The sequence below is a fragment of the Scyliorhinus torazame genome, chromosome 10 (assembly GCF_047496885.1).
Source record: "Scyliorhinus torazame isolate Kashiwa2021f chromosome 10, sScyTor2.1, whole genome shotgun sequence".
NCBI classification, from domain to species: domain Eukaryota; kingdom Metazoa; phylum Chordata; class Chondrichthyes; order Carcharhiniformes; family Scyliorhinidae; genus Scyliorhinus; species Scyliorhinus torazame.
The window spans coordinates 105,725,280-105,747,547 of NC_092716.1; the positions used below are offsets into that span (position 1 = coordinate 105,725,280).

General features: G+C 52.2%; 1 protein-coding gene across 2 annotated transcripts in view; it reads right to left on the minus strand.

Annotated features, from left to right (window-relative positions):
- elmo3 (engulfment and cell motility 3) overlaps positions 1–22,268 on the minus strand; it is a 248,612-nt gene that overhangs the window by 124,809 nt on the left and 101,535 nt on the right. For both annotated transcript variants that reach the window (XM_072518566.1, XM_072518567.1), the window contains exon 7: positions 14,967–15,066. In XM_072518566.1, coding sequence (XP_072374667.1) covers positions 14,967–15,066 — 100 coding nt within the window. The remainder of the gene's footprint in view (positions 1–14,966; positions 15,067–22,268) is intronic.

Below are 22,268 nucleotides of genomic sequence, written 5' to 3' on the forward strand. Positions count from 1 at the left end.
TATCCAATGGAATGGACCAAAAGCCGTTGCTGATGTCCAACACCGAGAAGAACTTTGACTGGGGTCCCTGTTTTAACATTGTCTCGGGATTCGTGGCTACAGTGAGGGCTGCTAATGGGGTCACTTTGTTTAGTTCCCTATAATCGGTGGTCAGTCGCCATGAGCCATCGGGTTTCCTGACGGGCCAAATTGGGCATTGTTAGTTGAGACTACTGAACGAAGTACGCCTCGGTCAAGTAAACTTTGGATGACCTTTGCAATTTCTCCCTCTGCTTGTTGGGGAAAACCGTACTGTTTTGGGGGTTTGGGATTGGGTCCTGTGATGTTGACTAAACCTGCTATCTTGCTAGTCGTGCTTGTGCTGGGCAAAAGAAGCTTTGAGTCTCTGCAAAACGTCTCTAACGTCTTTGTCCTGACTAATGGCTCGTGGATCAAACCGGGAGTCTCCTACTGCGCTAATCCTGTGTGCATAGTCTCCAACTGTGAGCGTGGCGGGGGCTCGTGCTGCATTTGCCATTCTCCACACATTTATTTCCGGGGTCGAACGAAAGATTGTGGGAGCTCATAAAGTCTATCCCCAAAATGTGTTCAGCTGTCTGGGGTAGATCTACAAGAACGACGGGGTGTTTGGTTTTAATGTTGCCTATCTGAATCGTTACAGGGGCTGTAATGTGTCCCTGCTGCAAGTGTCCTGTGAAACCGTTGAGGGTAATGGTGTCTGTGGTGGGCCATGTATCCCGTTGGAACATTGTGGAGGAATTTAGCGTAGTGCGGGACCCTCCTGTGTTCCAAAGAAATTCTACGGGGTGTCCCCGGACTGTGCCTGTTATTACCAGTCTTCTGGACTTGTCCCAAAGGGTGTCGCAGGCCAAAGTTGGGGAGTCCGAACACCGTCAATTGGTGCCGTTCATGTCTGCGTTCTCGGAACGGGCGCTAACATTGTGAATGGGCTTGGTCCTGTTCTTATTGAGGGTATTTGCCTGCTGGTTTTGCTGCTGTTTCTGGGGGGCTTGACATTCTCTTGCATAATGTATTAACTGTAATTGTAGCATCGTGCGATTTAGGCTGCTGTGGGCTGTTTCTTCCCTCGTTTACCCATGCAGGGTTTTGATGTGTCCTGACTGGATGCATGTTAGCATCTGCTTGCTCTTCATCTGTGTGGTAGTCTGTGTAGAGGTATTACGGTACCCGGTAATGCTGGAACACCATTGGTAGATATTGTATGCTTCCTATTGGTCAAGCTGTATGGTAGCTAGCTCCGCCCTGCTAGGCGGGGTATAAGAGCCCGTGCCGCCCCAGCAGCCTTCATTCTGTACCCGAGCTGCTGGGGGAAACATCTAGCTTATTAAAGCCTTCAGTTGGACTACAACCTCGCTTTAGTGGTCATTGATCGTGCATCAATTTAATAAGCTAGATTTAAAAGGATGGAGCTCCGAATCAAGCCGGAGTGTCTGCAACTCAGCCCCCACGCGGCGAACTCAGCGGCAATCTTCAAGCACTGGCTGGCGTGTTTTAAAGGATATCTCGGAACGGCCGAAAACACACCCACAGGAGAGCAGAAATTGCAAGTCCTGCACTTAAGGGTGAGCCCGGAAATTTACACCCTCTTCGAGGACGCGGAAGACTTCGATGCGGCAATAGAGCTGCTAAAAGGACATTATATCCGCCCAGTAAACCAGGTCTACGCCCGACATCTGCTAGCAACGAGGCGACAAATCCCTGGGGAATCGCTGGAAGAATTCTACCGTGCACTCCTGGTGTTGGGGAGAAACTGCAGCAGCCTGCAAGTTTTGGCGAGTGACCACACAGAACCCTTGATCCGGGACGCTTTTGTGGCAGGTATGCTGTCCTCCCAGATCCGCCAGCGATTGGTGGAAAAAGACACCCTAGGCCTCAAGGAGGCATGGGCCCTTGTCAGCTCCCTGGACGTGGCCTCCAGAAACGCCTGCGCTTACGTTCCCGACCGCGCGGCAGCCCCCTGGGCATCGTGGAACCCCTCCGCAGCCGACCCAGAGACATCCCCATCCCCCTACAAGCTTGTGCTGCAAGGCGGCCTGGCAACCCCAGGTGGCACCGTTGCTACTTTTGCAGGCAGGCCAAGCACCCCTGCCAGCGCTGCCGGCCCCGCATCCACCTGCAAGGGACGCGGTAAAAAGGACCATTTCGTGGTGGTATGCCAGGCCCGTGCGGTTGCCGTGGTCTCCGGCGGCGAATGCGGACCGCCACCACCAACCTCTCCACGGTCCCCGTGCGGCCAGCGGGCGCCGCCATCTTCCTACTCCAGGGCCACGTGAGGCCCCCGGGCGTCGCCATCTTGTCCCGCGGACGCCACGTTAGATGGATGGGAGCCGCCATTTTGTGCAACCCCAGCCATGTGCGACCAATGGGAGCCGCCATCTCAGATGGACCCCCAGGACCCCAGCTCGGCTGACCACACACTGCCCGAAGAGAACACTCAACTGCTGCGATTAGCCTCGGTGACCCTGGATCAGTCCCGGCCTCTAACTCTCTCAACTGCTACAACGACTGTACTTATCAACGGCACGAGACGTCCTGCTTAATCGACTCTGGGAGCACGGAGAGCTTCATACACCCCGACACGGTAAGGCGCTGTTCTCTCCTCGTCCACCCCGTTAATCAAAAAATCTCCCTGGCCTCCGGTTCCCACTCAGTGGAGATAAAGGGGTTTTGTGTAGCAAACCTCACAGTCCAGGGAAGGGAGTTTAAAAATTACCGGCTCTACGTCCTTCCCCACCTCTGCGCGGCCACACTCCTAGGTTTAGACTTCCAGTGTAATCTCCAAAGTCTAACTTTCAAATTCGGCGGCCCTATACCCCCCCTCACTGTCTGCGGCCTCGCGACCCTCAAGGTCGATCCGCCTTCCCCGTTTGCGAACCTCACCACGGATTGCAAACCCGTCGCCACCAGGAGCAGACGGTACAGTGCCCAGAACCGGATCTTTATTAGGAAGAGGTCCAAAGGCTACTGAGGGAAGGAGTCATTGAAGCTAGCAACAGTCCCTGGAGAGCTCAAGTAGTGGTGGTAAAGACCTGGGAGAAGCATAGGATGGTCATCGACTACAGTCAGGCCATCAACAGGTTTACGCAACTGGAGGCGTACCCTCTCCCCCGCATATCTGACCTGGTAAACAGGATCGCGCATTATAAGGTCTTCTCCACGGTGGATCTTACGTCCGCCTACCACCAGCTCCCCATCCGTACTAGTGACCGCAAATACACTGCTTTCGAGGCAGACGGGCGGCTCCATCACTTCTTAAGGGTTCCCTTCGGTGTCACCAACGGGGTCTCGGTCTTCCAGCGCGAGATGGACTGAATGGTTGACCGGTACGGTTTTCAGGCAACATTCCCATATCTCGATAATGTCACCATCTGCGGCCACGACCAGCAGGACCACGACACCAACCTCCAAAAATTCCTCCAGACCGCAAAGATCCTTACCTTACATACAACAAGGATAAATGTGTGTTTAGCACCGACCGTCTAGCCATTCTTTGCTACGTAGTGCGAAATGGAGTTATAGGCCCCGACCCTGAGCGCATGCGCCCACTTATGGAGTTCCCCCTCCCTCACTGCTCCAAGGCCCTGAAGCGCTGCCTAGGGTTTTTCAGTTACAACGCCCAGCGGGTCCCCTGCTATGCGGACAAGGCCCGTCCCCTGATCCGATCCACAGCTTTTTCCCGCCAGGCCATCAGCCGCATCAAAACGGACATTGCAAAGGCCATGATGCACGCCATCGACAAGTCCCTCCCCTTCCAGGTCGAGTGCGACGTGTCTGACGTAGCTCTGGCGGCCACCCTCAACCAAGCGGGCAGGCCCGTGGCCTTCTTCTCATGTACGCTCCATGCCTCCGAAATCCGCCACTCCTCAGTCGAAAAGGAGGCCCAGGCCATGGTAGAAGCTGTGCAACATTGGAGGCATTACCTGGCCGGCAGGAGATTCACTCTCCTCACGGACCAACGGTCGGTTGCTTTCATGTTCGATAATGCACAGATAAAAAAAGATAAGATCTTGCAGTGGAGGATCGAACTCTCCACCTACAACTACGAGATCTTGTATCGTCCCGGGAAGCTAAATGAGCCTCCTGATGCCCTGTCCCGTGGCACATGTGCCACCGTACAAGTGGACCACCTCCGAGCCCTCCACGAGGACCTCTGCCAACCGGGGGTCACTCGCTTTTTCCACTTTATCAAGACCCGCAACCTGTCCTACTCCATCGAGGAGGTCAGGACAACCACCAGGGACTGCCAAATCTGCGCGGAGTGCAAACCGCACTTCTACCGGCCGGAGAAAGCGCACCTGATAAAGGCTTCCCGTCCCTTTGAACGCCTCAGCATGAACTTCAAAGGCCCCCTCCCCTCCACCGACCTCAACACGTACTTCCTGAATGTGATTGACGAGTACTCCCGGTTCCCATTCGCCATCCCCTGCCCCGACATGACCACAACAACTGTCATCAAGGCCCTCCATAGCATCTTTCACTGTTCAGGTTTCCCGCTTACACACACAGTGATAGGGGGTCCTCCTTTATGAGCGACGAACTGCGTCAATTCCTGCTCAGCAAGGGCAGTTACAACCCCCGGGGTAATGGACAGGTAGAGAGGGAGAACGGAACGGTCTGGAAGACCGTCCTACTGGCCCTACGGTCCAGGATCCTCCCGGTCTCCCGCTGGCAGGAAGTCCTCCCGGATGCCCTCCACTCCATCCGGTCACTGCTTTGTACCACAACCAACCAGACACCTCACAAATGTCTCCTGGTCTTCCCCAGGAAGTCCTCTTCTGGGACCTCGCTCCCGACCTGACTGGCAGCACCCGGACCCATCCTGCTCCGAAAACACGTGCGGGCGCACAAGTCGAACCCGTTGGTCGAGAGGGTCCATTTTCTCCATGCTAACCCCCAGTACGCCTACCGTACCCCGACAAGATATGGTCTCCATACGAGGCCTGGCGCCCACCGGAGCCCCACGCACACCCCAGCCACAAGTCTCACCCTCCCCTCCACCAGGGCACCTTACAGGAGGATCGGTCCTTCCGCCGGCCCCATCTAGGCCCCCCCACCCACCGATGCACCCCGCAGGCGCTCCCTTCCCAGGTCAACCGTTTTCCCCATCAGCGCCGTCTCGGGGTGTCGAAGCTACCACAGAGATCGAGGCCACACTCCCCGAGTCACAGATGCTCGAGCCTCCACCGGAGTCACCACTGAAGCTCTGATGGTCACAGAGGACGACCAGGACCCCTGATCGACTGATTGCTTCATTTTAAATTGTAAATTTAAATCATAAATTGTAAATAGTTAATAGAATTGTAAATAGTTACAAAACGCTGTACGGAGGTATTAAGGTACCTCCATAACTAATTCTACCACGTTCCCATGTTTGTAGTACCAGGCCACCACCCCCGCCGGACTCTTTTAACAGGGGGTGAATGTGGTAGTCTGTGTAGAGGTATTATGGTACCTGGTAATGCTGGAACACCATTGGTAGATATTGTATGCTTCCTATTGGTCAAGCTGTATGGTAGCTCCGCCCTGCTAGGCAGGGTATAAGAGCCCGTGCCGCCCCAGCAGCCTTCATTCTGTACCTGAGCTGCTGGGCTTATTAAAGCCTTCAGTTGGACTATAACCTCGCTTTAGTGGTCATTGATCGTGCATCAATCTGCTTTTCTGTATTCTGACTTTCCCTGAAGGGACTGTTCCCAAGCTCAGGATAATCTTTTGAAAACCCATTTCTCATTGTGTGTATCGTCTGAGGGATCATAATTGGCGCAAGCTCTCTGTCCTGCTTCGGTCGCGTGAGAGACTAGGATTCAAGTCCATTTGGCCATATTCTCTGGTGTCAAATGGGCGCGGGCTATCTCTCCAAATACTGCTGTGAAATGAGTCCAAAGGTGTCCAGCAAACGCTGTTGGGTGCTCGGTCCTTTTCTGCCTACATTTATTGAGGCCTTCTACGGGATCTCCCTTATTGTAGCCGATTGCATCTAGGATTGCTGCATGCATTTCTTGGAGGGTATCTCCTCCTACATTTTGTGGGTTGGGAAGGGCTGCCTCGATTGAGGAGTCGAGGCTCAAAACTGTGAGCATAACTTGCTCTCTTTCGTCCAGGCCGTACATGGTCGCCTGTTGTTTAACCTTTGCAAAATAATGGTTGGGTCCGATGTGGGTTGGAACGGTGTTATTTTGTCACACGCGTCCCTTAATTGGGTGACGGTTAATGGGGTGGTGTACAGAAAATCGGGGTCTCCGTTTGTGGTGGCTCTGCGCTGTGTGGTGACAGGGTTCATGGGATTGTGCTCTACCTGTGCAGTCGGGGGTGGGGGTGCTTTTCTTTTCTGAGGTTTATCCTGAGTACATGTTCCATGTACATATCGATGGGCAGTTTCATTTAACTCCTGCCAATCGGGGCCATTTTCCTTATCTAACTGGGGTCCGAATGTATTCTGGAATCCATTTTGTACAGAGAGCAGGGATTGCAGGTCTGCAATTTGCTTTCGGCATTTGGTGTGGTCCACCAAACTCTGCCTTTGTTCCGTCATAGAACTGTGGAGTGCTCGTAGGGCTGCTTTTAAATCCTGGTATTGTTTCTTTAATTGCTCAACTTGATGTTCTGTCTCTTCTCGTACCAACACCACGCGTTGCGTGTCTTGGTAGGCCTTATCATATTGTGACTGAAAGCTGCTTAGGTGAGTGAGACAAGATTGGTGTGCTCGTTTGACATCAGCCATCTCCTTGTCCTTCGCCGCTAACTGCTCTCTAAGTTGCCTGTTAACTTTTTCGCACTCGCTAACGTCTCCCTCACTATTCTTCGCTCTGTCCTGAATCTCTCTGCGGAGCGTCTTCACGACCTCCTCTGTGCCTCGCAATTGTGCCAAGCAGGACACGATTGCCATCGGCTTAAGAGCTTTTCCTAAGCTTTTCTTATGAATCTCGATCAGGTTCTCCTACCAAGTATGTCCTATACTTCCGGGACCTGTTTCCTCATTTGCACAAAATTAGCTCCAAAGAGGCCATCCTTTCCCTTTTAGATATTTCCGAATTTCCTCTTCCCACATGGGACACTGCTCTGCTCTATTGGTCGCTGCAACCTCAAATTCCTGGGGGTTCATAAGGCGTTCCATTGCCTTCATTGCTATCCCTACTGTAATCTCTGGGTTTCTACCAAATTTGGAACAGGGGGGAATAAAGTGGTGATGTAAACACGGGTACGGCTTACGCTATTTTCCGATCTACAAAACCCCCGACAGTTTTACGCAACAAAATCTATCAAGTTTACCTTATATCCCTTGTTAGTACACATGCAAATAACACACTTCCGAATCTTGAAGGTTTGATCGATATTGGTCTTACGCTTGTGGTTTTTACTTTTTCCAATTGGGTTTCTAATTCAAATCTGGGTTCTCTCGGAGTGACAAAGCCACTTCTAGGTCGAGTCCCGTCAGATGTCGGCAGTAATGTTGCTTTGTTTACTTCCCATAAATATGGCGGTTAATATGGTCGCTTTCTTAATCCTAATTATGAGTATGCTTTCAGAGTTGCCAGGTATCTCTTGATACCGCCACAAGGTTTTAACCCGAATACCGATCAAAGAGCCAAAGTTAGTTCAAAGTCAATGGTACTTTATTTACACACAATATGGTTTACTCATGCACAATAACACTTCAGGCTAAACTATCTCTATCACTAATACCTATACTTAACTTCGGGTGCCCACTTAGGTCAGAGGAACAATGGCCGTTGTTCGGATCTGAGGCTGTTGGGTTCGAAGAGGTAACAGGGGTACAGCTAAGGTTATCCGTCTGGTAGCGAGCGTTGACCTTGAACTTACTTGCTTCTGGTGGATACTGGTGGAAGGGTCTCTCCGCTTGAGAGACAAATCCAAGAGAGTGAACCTTTCGCGGGGGTTCCTTCTTCTACTTGGAGGGCCTTCGCGCGCTTTTAGGCGGGCCTTAAACTTGGTCCCAATTAATTGGGCAGCTTCTTGATCACTGCCATCAATCTGAGCTAATAAAGGGGCGGGTGCCTTGATGGCTGGGCGTGTCCTAGATGGTCACTGGCGTTGCTTTGTTTGTGTCTTCTGGTTGGGGTAGTGGCGCCGGAATGTCTGCGACAGTATCGGCTACCTGAGCACTCGTTCTTCGTTTCCCGGAGATGGGCCTTCAATATGTAAATCGACCAAGAGTTTCGGTTCCGTCTGCAGACTGCCTTCCAAATATACATTCAGGCTCTGTGCCTGCTTGTTGCTTTGTATTGTCCATTTTTCCCTATAGGCTCTGTGAGTGTCCATTTTGTATACTGAAAGTGGCCATCCCAGATGGCTACAAAGCCATGCTGACTCTACTTGATTAGATTGTGATTTTCCAAATGTGCTGATACTACTTCTTTAATAATTGATTCCAACATTTTTCCAACAACTAGATATTAGGCTAATCGGCCTATGGTTGCCAGCTTTTTGCCCCCCCCCCCCTCCCATATTTGCAGCCTTAAGGGGCTTTTCACAGTAACTTCATTGAAGCCTACTTGTGACAATAAGCAATTATTATTATTATTAATAAACACATTGAACTGTCTGTCAACATGCCAAGTTCAAAGATCTGTGAGATGAAGGTAGAAATATTCCCTTGAATGTGGTGGAATCCTTTGAAGTGTTTTTTTCACAGTCAATGTCATGGCCTTTAAAGTACTGAAGCCACTCTGCAAGCTTAGAAGCCCAAAAGCTTTGGACTGCATTGTTGACATTCAGTTTCATGGACTATTGCCATTTCAAAGTATTTTGATTGACAGGTCCAGGCAGTTTCAAAGGGAGGAGTGCTGTTTTATTATATAGCTCTACAGCGGTCCATCAGCTCTCAAGCACTTCCTCTTTTGAGCAGCTGTTATTCTAACTGCAGTTATTCCCTTTGTTCGGAGAGCTTTGTAGAAAGAGAAGGTGCTACGAATGCTGTCTCTGCACCTGTAAACTTTATTTACAAGAGTTTTAAAATATCTCTGAAATCACAAAATGTCTGCATGCATGCGCACAGCTCAGCTTCTAATAGCTTCTGTGTTGTCTGTTTACTTTGCTCGGAATCCACACCCAGGGATAAACAATCAAACATAGTCAGCATAGATAAGTTACTAGATCCCCACAATCAAACACCACACAAAATCAAGCACCACACAGTGGGAAAGAATGGTTGTGATACTCCCCCTGGTTAAATAAACCCTCAGTCTCAACTTGCACGTGACGTGTGATTGTGTTGGAAGAGTCAATATGCCAGTGCTGACAGATTTGTGCCAAAGTAAAGGGACACGGCTGCTAGCTGAGATCAGTTCATTCAGCATGGTAGCACAGTGGTTAGCACTGTGGCTTCACAGCGCCAAGGTCCCAGGTTCGATCCCCGCTGGGTCACTGTCTGTGCGGAGTCTGCATGTTCTCCCCGTGTCTGCGTGGGTTTCCTCCGGGTGCTCCGGTTTCCTCCCACAGTCCAAATACGTGCAGGTAAGGTGGATTGGCCATGATAAATTGCCCGTAGTGTCCAAAAAAGGTTAGGTGGGGTTATTGGGTAACGGGGATAGGTTGGACGTCTGGGCTTAAGTAGGGTGCTCCTTCCAAGGGCCGGTGCAGACTCAATGGGTTGAATGGCCTCCTGCACTGTAAATCCTATGATTCTATTGCACAGACCAGGACTTAATGGCTCATGGTCACAACAGGAAACCCAGTTACCATTAATGAGTTTCTTTGAATGACCAGAGTGGTTACAAGATGGATATCCACAGGGCAAAAAGAACCTCAAGTGTTCAGGCAGTGGCGGATCAGGTTGCCAGCTGGATCCACTGAGAACTGGCAAGCTGCAGTTTTCTAATGAGAAGTTACAAGCTCACCAAGCTATGTGGTTACAGCAGTAACCAATGCTAAACCAGAGGTGTAGCCTATTGCAAGATGGCAATGATCGCCCTGACCCCCCTATCTAGTGATCGCCCTGACCCCCATCACGTGATCCCCCTGACCCCCCCATCTAGTGATCCCCCTGACCCCCCCATCTAGTGATCTCTCTGACCCCCCATCTAGTGATCTCGCTGACCCCCCCATCCAGTGAACTCCCTGACCCCCCCATCCAGTGATCTCCCTGACCCCCCCCATCTAGTGATCTCTCTGACCCCCCCATCTCGTGATCTCCCTGACCCCCCATCTAGTGATCCCCTTGACCCCCCATCTAGTGAGTTTCCTGACCCCCCCATCCAGTGAACTCCCTGACCCCCCCCATCTTGTGATCTCCCTGACCCCCCCCATCTAGTGATCTCTCTGACCCCCCATCCAGTGATCTCCCTGACTCCCCCATCTAATGATCCCCTTGACCCCCCATGTAGTGAGTTCCCTGACCCCCCCACCCAGTGAACTCCCTGACCCCCCCATCCAGTGATCTCCCTGACCCCCCCATCTAGTGATCTCTCTGACCCCCCATCCAGTGATCTCTCTGACCCCCCCAACCAGTGATCTCTCTGACCCCCCATCCAGTAATTTCCCTGACTCCCCCATCTAATGATCCCCTTGACACCCCATCTAGTGATCTCGCTGACCCCCCATCCAGTGAACTCCCTGACCCCCCATCTAGTGATCGCCCTGACCCCCCCACCTAGTGACCTCCCTGACTCCCCCATCTAGTGATCTCCCTGACCCCCATCTAGTGAGTTCCCTGACCCCCCCATCCAGTGAACTCCCTGACCCCCCAAGTAGTGATCTCCCTGACCCCCCATCTAGTGATCTCCCTGACCCCCCCATCTAGTGATCCCCCTGACCCCCATCTAGTCATCTCCCTGACCCCCCCATCTAGTGATCTCCCTGACCCCCCCATCTAGTGATCTCTCTGACCCCCCCATCCAGTGAACTCCCTGACCCCCCATCCAGTGATCTCCCTGACCCCCCCATCTAGTGATCTCTCTGACCCCCCATCTAGTGATCTCCCTGACCCCCCCATCTAGTGATCCCCCTGACCCCCCCCATCTAGTCATCTCTCTGACCCCCCCATCTAATGATCTCCCTGACGCCCCCATCTAGTGATCTCGCCGACCCCGCCATCCAGTGAACTCCCTGACCCCCCCATCCAGTGATCTCCCTGACCCCCCCATCTAGTGATCCCCCTGACTCCCCCATCTAGTGATCTCCCTGACCCCCATCTAGTGAGTTCCCTGACCTCCCCATCCAGTGAACTCCCTGACCCCCCAACTAGTGATCTCCCTGACCCCCCATCTAGTGATCTCCCTGACAACCCCATCTAGTGATCCCCCTGACCCCCATCTAGTCATCTCCCTGACCCCCCCATCTAGTGATCTCCCTGACCCCCCCATCTAGTGATCTCTCTGACCCCCCATCTAGTGATCTCGCTGACCCCCCCATCCAGTGAACTCCCTGACCCCCCCATCCAGTGATCTCCCTGACCCCCCATCTAGTGATCTCTCTGACCCCCCATCTAGTGATCTCCCTGACCCCCCCATCTAGTGATCCCCCTGACCCCCCCATCTAGTCATCTCTCTGACCCCCCCATCTAATGATGTCCCTGACGCCCCCATCTAGTGATCTCGCCGACCCCCCCATCCAGTGAACTCCCTGACCCCCCCATCCAGTGATCTCCCTGACCCCCCCATCTAGTGAGTTCCCTGACCCCCCCATCCAGTGAACTCCCTGACCCCCCCCATCTAGTGATCTCCCTGATCCCTCCTCCAGTGAACTCCCTGACCCCCCCCATCTAGTGATCCCCTTGACCTCCCCATCTAGTGATCTCTCTGACCCCCCATCTAGTAATCTCCCTGACTCCCCCATCTAGTGATCCCCTTGACCCCCCATCTAGTGAGATCCCTGACCCCCCCATCCAGTGAACTCCCTGACCCCCCCATCCAGTGATCTCCCTGAGCCCCCCATCTAGTGATCTCTCTGACCCCCCATCCAGTGATCTCTCTGACCCCCCCCCAACCAGTGATCTCACTGACCCCCCATCCAGTGATCTCCCTGACCCCCTCATCCAGTAATCTCCCTGACTCCCTCATCTAATGATCCCCTTGACCCTCCATCTAGTGAGTTCCCTGACCCCCCCATCCAGTGAACTCCCTGACCCCCCCATCCGGTGATCCCCTTGACATCCCATCTAGTGAGTTACCTGATCCCCCCATCCAGTGAACTCACTGACCCCTCCATCCAGTGAAGTCCCTGAACCCCCCATCCAGTGATCTCTCTGACCCCCCCATCTAGAGATCCTCCTGACCCCCCCCATCTAGTGATCTCCCTGACCCCCCCCATCTAGAGATCCTCCTGACCCCCCCATCTAGTGATCTCCCTGACCCCCCCATCTAGAGATCCTCCTGACCTCCCCCATCTAGTGATCTCCCTGACCCCCCCATCTAGTGTCCCTGCTGACCCCCCCATCCAGTGAAGTCCCTGACCCCCCCATCCAGCGATCTCCTTGACCCCCCCATCTAGTGATCTCTCTGACCCCCCCATCTAGTGATCTCCCTGACCCCCCCATCTAGTGATCCCCTTGACCCCCATCTAGTGAGTTCCCTGACCCCCCCCAACCAGTGAACTCCCTGACCCCCCCATCCAGTGAACTCCCTGACCCCCCCATCCAGTGATCTCCCTGACCCCCCCATCCAGTGATCTCCCTGACCCCCCCCATCTAGTGATCCCCTTGACACCCCATCTAGTGAGTTACCTGACCCCCCCATCCAGTGAACTCACTGACCCCTCCATCCAGTGAAGTCCCTGAACCCCCCATCCAGTGATCTCTCTGACCCCCCCATCTAATGATCTCCCTGACCCCCCCATCTAGAGATCCTCCTGACCCCCCCCATCTAGTGATCTCCCTGACGACCCCATCTAGTGATCTCGCTGACACCCCATCTAGTGATCTCTCTGACCCCCCCATCTAGTGATCTCCCTGACCCCCCCATCTAGAGATCCTCCTGACCCCCCATCTAGTGATCTCCCTGACCCCCCCACCTAGTGATCTCACTGACACCCCAATCTAGTGATCTCCCTGACCCCCCCACCTAGTGATCTCCCTGACCCCCATCTAGTGATCTCGCTGACCCCCCCATCCAGTGAAGTCCCTGACCCCCCCATCTAGTGATCTCCCTGACCCCCCCATCTAGTGATCTCCCTGACCCCCCCATCCAGTGATCTCCCTGACCCCCCATCCAGTGAACTCCCTGACTCCCCCCATCTAGTGATCTCCCTGACCCCCATCCAGTGAACTCCCTGACCCCCCCATCCAGTGAACTCCATGACCCCCCCATCTAGTGATCTCCCTGACCCCCCCCATCCAGTGAACTCCCTGACTCCCCCCATCTAGTGATCTCCCTGACCCCCCCATCTAGTGATCTCCCTGACGCCCCCATCTAGTGATCCCCTGACCCCCCATCTAGTGATCTCCCTGACCCCCCATCCAGTGAACTCCCTGACCCCCCCATCTAGTGATCCCCTTGAACCCCCATCTAGTGAGTTCCCTGACCCCCCCAACTAGTGATCCCCTGACCCCCCATCTAGTGATCGCCCTGACCCCCCCACCTAGTGATCTCCCTGACTCCCCCATCCAGTGAACTCCCTGACCCCCCAACTAGTGATCTCCCTGACCCCCCATTTAGTGATCTCCCTGACACCCCATCTAGTGATCCCCCTGACCCCCCATCTAGTGATCCCCCTGACCCCCCCATCTAGTGATCTCCCTGACCCCCCATCTAGTGATCTCCCTGACACCCCATCTAGTGATCCCCCTGACCCCCCCACCTAGTGATCCCCCTGACCCCCCCATCTAGTGATCGCCCTGACCCCCCCATCTAGTGATCCCCCTGACTCCCCCATCTAGTGATCTCCCTGACCCCCCTATCTAGTGATCCCTGTCCCCCCATCTAGTGATCGTCCTGACCCCCCATCTAGTGATCTCCCTGACCCCCCCATCTAGTGATCTCCCTGACCCCCCATCTAGTCATCTCCCTGACCCCCCCATCTAGTCATCTCCCTGACCCCCATCTGGTCATCTCCCTGACCCCCCATCTAGTCATCTCCCTGACCCACCCCCGATCTAGCGATCTCCCTGACCCCGCTCCATCTAGTGAGTTCCCTGACCCTCCCCATCTAGTGATCTCCCTGACCCCCCCATCTAGTGATCTCCCTGACTCCCCCATCTAGTGATCTCCCTGACCCCCCCATCTAGTGATCGCCCTGACTCCCCCATCTAATGCTCTCCCCGACCCCCCCATCTAATGATCTCCCTGACCCCCCCATCTAGTGATCTACCCAATTCCCCCCATCTAGTGATCTCCCTGACCCCCCCCATCTAGTGATCTCCCTAACCCCCCCCAATCTGGTGATCTCACTGACCCCCCCATCCAGTGATTTCCCTGACCCCCCCAATCTAGTGATCTCCCTGACCCCCCCCATCCAGTGATCTCCCTAACCCCCCCCATCCAGTGATCTCCCTGACCCCCCCATCCAGTGATCTCCCTGACCCCCCCCATCCAGTGATCTCCCTGATTCCATTCCATCTAGTGACCCCCCTCATCTAGCGATCCTCCTGACCCACTCCCCCCACCTAATAGTCTGCCTGACCGCTCACCCATCTAGCGATTTCCCTAAGCCCCCAATCCAGTGATCCAGTGGTCTCCCTAACCGCCTCCCCGCAACCTAGTGATCTCCCTGAGCCCACTCCTTCGTGTGACCACCTCCCAACATCTGCATCTAGTCATCTCCCCGTCTCACAGACAATCGGAACCTGTTCATGGGATTCAAACAGGTTGTTCATGCCAAAGCCAAGCGCAGGGCTTTTCTTTATGAAGTGTGTTAATTGACTTCCTCAGTCTCAGAGCTCTCCTCCCACTCAACCTGGTGTCCTAGCTGTGGCCTATTTATACACATTCAAAGACCAACCCTACCACCCATTGCTCTTAATCTTAACAATGTCATTGACAATAACAGAACCAAACCTTCTCAATGAAAACCTGGGTGAGAGTTTCCCAGGAAACGACGCCATGTTCCATCAGCTCAATAAATGCATTCAGGGTGTGGGCCAAACTCTCGCCAGTGCTGAAAAAACACAAGAAACAACCACTTTGTTACTTGGGGTGTTCATCAGATTGGGTAACCTGAGCGAAGGCAGAAGGAAAAAGGAAGTAGGTCAGAAAGATTAAAAAGATACAAAGTCAGAAATCGCTGAAGAAAGAGAGGAGTTCCATTTATATCGCATTTATTTCTTGACCATTTGGACATCCCAAAGCTCTTTATCAATGACAACTTTTTGTCATAACTAAGACCCACAGCAGCCTACTTGCTCACAAGTGTCACAAACTGCAATGTGATGGACTGTTTTTTCTAGTCTAAGGAATAATGATTATACAGGACACTGACAGAATGTCCCTTCTCTTCAGCATTCCCCCGAGAGGGCAGGCTGGATCTTGGTTTTAATGTTTCATTTGAAAGACAGCATGTACAGCACTCCCATCATCAAAAGTAGAGAAGTGTTGTTGCCATTGTATAGGGTGTTGGTGAGACTACATCTGGAGTATCGTGTTCAATTTTGGTCTCATTATTTGAGGAAGGATGTGGTGGCATAGGAGGCAGTTCAGAGGAGTTCACCAGATTGATTCTGGGGATAAAAGGGTTGATTTATGAGGAGAGATTAAACAGTTAGCGCTTATACTCGCTGGAGTTTAGAAGGATGAGAGGGGACCTGGTCAAGGTGTATAAAATACTAAAAGGGATTGATAAAGTAAATGTAGACCAAATGTTCCCCTTGCGTGGCAATCTAGAATGAGAGGTCACAGATATAGCTTGAGAGGCGGTAGATTTAGACCTGAGATGAGGAGGAACTAATTCTCTCAGAGGGTGGTGAATTTGTTAAACTCGCTGCCCTAGATTGCGGTGGAATCGGAGTCATTAAATGTTTTCAAGAAGGAGATAGATAGACTTTTGATTAAAAATCAAGTTTAAGAGATATGGGCAACAGGTGGAGATGCGGATTTAAGATCAGGAAGAGATCAGCCATGATCTGATTGAATGGCTGAATTGCCTACTTCTGCTCCCAATTCCTATGTTCCGATGTACTGAGTCATCTGCCTAGATTATGTACTCAAGTCGCCAGGGTAGGATTTGAACTCACAGCCTTCTGACTCCAGAAAAGACAGCACTCCTCGCTGAGCTGATACTGCCTGTGCCCAATGAGTACATTTTTCCACATGCGTACCCAGTAACAGGACAGCACCTTGAACTCAGGCCCAAAGCAAAGCTCTGTCAACAGGCCCTGAGCCAACTCAGAACAGCACCCTCTGCTGCCCTAGTCTGGCATTTCTGTTCACCCACACAAGCCATCCCAGTTCACTGCTAAACTGTGGGTATTTGACAGAAATCAATTGTCAGCAGCAGGTTCAAAGATGTTCAGAGCTGAAAGGACAGTGCGTGTGACTCAGTTGCAATGTCCCAATCACTCAAGGACTGGGTTCATCGGGAAATTTGTTGGACTGTAACCTACGACCCTCTGGCTTTGAAGAACAATGTTACCAAATAATCAACCTTGAAGGTTGAAGCTCAAAATACAAACACAGCATTGAGAAGCTCGGCGATTTGGTGCTGTCTGAGGAGTTTTTATACAGCAGCTAGTAACTGTTGAGCAATAAACAAAGACGGGACATTGATTCTTGACTAAATATTTTTAAAAAATAAATTTAGAGCACCCAATTAAATTTTTCCAATTAAGGGGCAATTTAGGTTGGTCAATCCATTTATCCTGCACATCTTTGGGTTGTGGAGGGGGAAACCCATGCAGACATGAGGAGAATGTGCAAACTCCAAATGGACAGTGACCCAGGGCCAGGGTTGAATCTGGGACTTCAGCGCCGTGAGGCAGCAGTGCTAACCATTGCACCACCGTGCCGCCCTGACTAAAATCTTTATTATAACGATCAGGCAGTTACTCTTATCAGATTGTTTCAAAGACCTGTAAAGGGAGAACTCATCTTACTGTCTGGTCAATTTTATTTTAATAAACATTTCATTGAGGTATTTTTGGTATTGCAACAACAACAAAATAAACAATGTACATGAAATAGCCAATGTTGTTCCTCTGTTTAAGAAGGGTAGCAAGGATAATCCCGGGAACTACAGGCCGGTGAGCCTTACTTCAGTGGTAGGGAAATTACTGGAGAGAATTCTTCGAGACAGGATCTACTCCCATTTGGAAGCAAATGGACGTATTAGTGAGAGGCAGCACGGTTTTGTGAAGGGAAGGTCGTGTCTCACTAACTTGATAGAGTTTTTCAAGGAGGTCACTAAGATGATTGATGCAGGTAGGGCAGTAGATGTTGTCTATATGGACTTCAGTAAGGCCTTTGACAAGGTCCCTCATGGTAGACTAGTACAAAAGGTGAAGTCACACGGGATCAGGGGTGAACTGGCAAGGTGGATACAGAACTGGCTAGGCCATAGAAGGCAGAGGGTAGCAATGGAGGGATGCTTTTCTCATTGGAGGGCTGTGACCAGTGGTGTTCCACAGGGATCAGTGCTGGGACCTTTGCTCTTTGTAATATATATAAATGATTTGGAGGAAAATGTAACTGGTCTGATTAGTAAGTTTGCAGACGACACAAAGGTTGGTGGAATTGCGGATAGCGATGAGGACTGTCTGAGGATACAGCAGGATTTAGATTGTCTGGAGACTTGGGCGGAGAGATGGCAGATGGAGTTTAATCCGGACAAATGTGAGGTAATGCATTTTGGAAGGGCTAATGCAGGTAGGGAATATACAGTGAATGGTAGAACCCTCAAGAGTATTGAAAGTCAAAGAGATCTAGGAGTACAGGTCCACAGGTCATTGAAAGGGGCAACACAGGTGGAGAAGGTAGTCAAGAAGGCATACGGCATGCTTGCCTTCATTGGCCGGGGCATTGAGTATAAGAATTGGCAAGTCATGTTGCAGCTGTATAGAACCTTAGTTAGGCCACACTTGGAGTATAGTGTTCAATTCTGGTCGCCACACTACCAGAAGGATGTGGAGGCTTTAGAGAGGGTGCAGAAGGGATTTACCAGAATGTTGCCTGGTATGGAGGGCATAAGCTATGAGGAGCGATTGAATAAACTCGGTTTGTTCTCACTGGAACGAAGGAGGTTGAGGGGCGACCTGATAGAGGTATACAAAATTATGAGGGGCATAGACAGAGTGGATAGTCAGAGGCTTTTCCCCAGGGTAGAGGGGTCAATTACTAGGGGGCATAGGTTTAAGGTGAGAGGGGCAAAGTTTAGAGTAGATGTACGAGGCAAGTTTTTTACGCAGAGGGTAGTGGGTGCCTGGAACTCACTACCGGAGGAGGTAGTGGAAGCAGGGACGATAGGGACATTTAAGGGGCATCTTGACAAATATACGAATAGGATGGGAATAGAAGGATACGGACCCAGGAAGTGTAGAAGATTGTAGTTTAGTCGGGCAGCATGGTCGGCACGGGCTTGGAGGGCCGAAGGGCCTGTTCCTGTGCTGTACATTTCTTTGTTCTTTGTTCTTTGAAACTATAAACACAGTGCAAAAGCCGTCTCCCTTCCTTACAGGTCCCATCTTTATTAACCCCCTACTCCAAGCAAAACTAACCCCCCCCCCCCCCCCTTCTGCTGACGATTAATTTTCCGCGAAGAAGTCGACGAACGGTTGCCACCTCCGGGTGAATCTTAACAGTGACCCTCTCAATGCGAACTTGATTTTCTCCAAACAGAGAAAGCTAGTCATGTCCGATAGCCAGGTCTCCGACTTCGGGGGCTTTGAGTCCCTCCAAGCTAAGAGGATCTGTCTCAGGGCTACCAGGGAAGCAAAGGCTAGAACGTCTGCCTCTTTCTCCTGGATTTCCGGGTCTTCCGACACCCCGAAAATCGCCACCTCTGGAATCAGTGCCACCCTTGTTTTTAACACCGTGGACATGACATCTGCAAACCCCTGCCAAAATCCCCTAAGTTTCGGACATGTCCAGAACATGTGGACATGGTTCGCTGGTCCTCCCGCACATTTTGCACACCTGTCTTCCACCCCAAAGAATCTGCTCATCCGGGCCACTGTCATGTGAGCCCGATGAACGACCTTGAATTGTATCAGGCTGAGCCTGGCACATGTTGCGGTCGCGTTGACTCTGCTCAACACGTCCGCCGATAGACCATCCTCTATCTCTCCTCCCAGCTCCTCCTCCCACTTGCGCTTCAGCTCCTCGGTCTGCGTCTCCTCTGACCCCATAAGTTCCTTGTAAATGTCAGAGACGCTCCCTTCTCCTACCCACCCTCTGGAAACGACCCTGTCCTGAATCCCCCTGAGCAGTATGAGCGGGAAGGTTGACGCCTGTTTATGTTGGAAGTCCCGCACCTGTAGATACCTGAATTTGATTCCCCTCGCCAACCCAAACTGCTCCTCCAGCGCCCTCATACTCGGAAAACTCCCCTCTATAAAGATATCCCCCAACCTCTCAATCCCTGCTCTCCGCCATATCCGGAAGCCCCCATCCATACTTCCCGGGGCAAACCGGTGATTATTACAGATTGGGGACCAGACCGATGCTCCCTCTGCTCCCACATGTCTCCTCCATTACCCCAGACTCTCAGGGCCGCCACCACCACGGGGCTGGTGGAGTACCGTGCTGGCGGGAACGGCAGAGGCGCAGTTACCAACGCCCCCAAACTGGTGCCCTTGCATGAAGCCGCCTCCATACACTCCCATACCGACCTCTCCCCCACCACCCACTTCCTGATCATGGCTATATTCGCCGCCCAGTAATAGTTACTAAAATGTGGCAGCGCTAGCCCGCCCTCTCCCCGACTCCGCTCAAGCATTACCTTCCTTACTCGCGAGGTCTTGCCCGCCCAAACGAAGCCAGAGATCACTTTGTTGGTCCGTTTAAAAAGGACCGCGGAATAAAGATGAGGAGACATTGAAACACGAACAGGAATCTCGGGAGGACCGTCATTTTCACCGTCTGCACCCTCCCAGCCAGAGACAACGGAAGGGCGTCCCACCTTCGAAAATCGTCCTTCATTTGGTCCACCAGCCGGGCCAGATTTAATTTATGCAGCCTGTCCCATTCCCGCGCCACTTGAATGCCTAGGTACCTAAAGCTTCCCTCTACTAATCTAAACGGCAGCTCCCCCAATCGCCTCGCCTGTCCCCTCGCCTGGTCCGCAAACATCTCACTTTTCCTCATATTTAACTTATACCCCGAAAACCAGCCAAATTCCCCGAGAATCATCATATGATTTCTTCCATCCCCTCTATTGGGTCCGATACATACAGAAGCAGGTCGTCTGCATAGAGCGAGACTCTGTGCTCCCCCCCCACCCCCTCCCTCCCACCCCCGGACCAGCCCCTTCCAGCCCTTTGAGGCTTTCAGAGCAATTGCCAATGGCTCTAAAGCTAGCGCGAACAACAGTGGGGAGAGGGGGGATCCCTGTCTCTCCCCCGGTGCAGTCTAAAATAGTCCGCTGTTGTCCGTTCGCTTGCCACAGGAGCCTGATACAGCAACCTGGCCCAGTCAATAAAGCCCTACCCAAATCCAAACCACCCCAGTACCTCCCACAGATAATCCCATTCTACCCGATCAAAAGCCTTTTCTGCATCCATTGCGATCACTACCTCCACCTCCCTACCTTCCGGGGGCATCATGATCACGTTTAACAACGTTCTTACATTGGCCACCAACTGCCTACCCTTAACAAACCCCATCTGGTCCTCCCCAATAACGTCCGGAACACAATCCTCAATCCTGGAGGACAAAATTTTGGCCAGCAATTTAGCATCCACATTCAACAGGGATATCGGCCTGTCGGACCCACACACCTCCGGGTTCTTGTCCCGCTTCAGAATCAGCGAAATCGTGGCCTGTGACATCGTCGGGGGCAGCACCCCTCTTTCCCTTGCCTCATTGAACATCCTCATCAACACCGGCCCCAATATCCCAGAGAACTTTTTATAAAACTCCCCCCCCCCCCGAAGAGGTGCCTGATTCCCTCCGGCCCCGTAGGGGGTTCCGACCTGTACAGCCTACTGTAGAAATCCCTAAATGCCTTATTCACCCCTGTTGAATCTCCAACCAGGTTCCCATCTCCGTCATTTACTTTCCCTATCTACCTCCCTCTTTTTAACCCTGAGCGGTGCGTGGACCGCTCTCTGTGTGGCAGCAGGCCGCTCTATGTGGACTTACAATAAGCGCTTTTCATTTCATTTTCATTTCATTGTACCGCACTCTGTCTCTTGGTTTCAGGCCGCAGCATAATCCTGCACTCACGAGTCGGGATGTCATATCTGCTGGGCTGAAGATCCTCAAATCGAATTCGTCGTCGGGGTCGTCAATGTGCAACACGTCTAGTTGCGGTTCGGATTTGGTGCTGTGGTAGCCTCCCAAGGTTCGTCTGAGTCGTTGTCTTCTCGGACCATATCATCTCGGTTTGCGTCGGATCTGGCATTGGGCTCGCGAGGTCCAGAGAAAATGTAAAGGTCGGTTTCGAAGTATTCAAGGTCGGAATCATCGGTTTGGGCGTAGGTAACTGCTTGTTGCAGGGTTCTTCGGAGGTTAATTTCATTTCCTGGTTCAATTTGAGGCATTGTGCTGTCATTCCAGGTGAAGGAAGGTTGTTTTACAGCTTTAAAAGATTTCCCTTTAAATGGGCGTGGTCTGGGGCCTTTGACTTCGTGACGCATGTGACGTCATACGTAGGAGGCATTTGCACATGCGCAAATCGCTGTTCCTGTACCGATGGCCGTTTTCGTGATTGCGCATGCACGGCGACTCGTGCATGCGCAAGCGGACCTGCCCGTTCTGTGCGCTTCTCGCGCAACTGTGCGAGTGCAGTCCCTTTAGAAAGATGGCCGCCGATCAAAATTGGTCTCTGCTCCGGGATCTCAGCCTCGTGGTGAGTACTGGCGCTTCTCTTACCTTTTCTTGCTGGTTGGAGCGTGTTTTCCTCACAGTATTTGCCGAATTTGTCCAGGACTGCCCGGAAGTCGCTCCTGTTTTGCCCCTTGGAGAACTTGAATTTTAAAAAGATTTCTTCTGCTCTGGCACCGGCGATGGTGAGGAGAAGCTCTGTCCTTTCAGCATTGGCCAGGTCTTCTAGTTCGGCTGCTACCAGGAAGATTTCAAACATTTGCCGGAATACCCGTCAGTTTTTGCGGAGATCGCCGTGGCACTGGAGCTGCTGCAGAACCCGGATCTCGAACATCTTGCCTGGGTATCGTTGCTGGTTGTCACTGTACGCTGAGGTATGGCTATCTG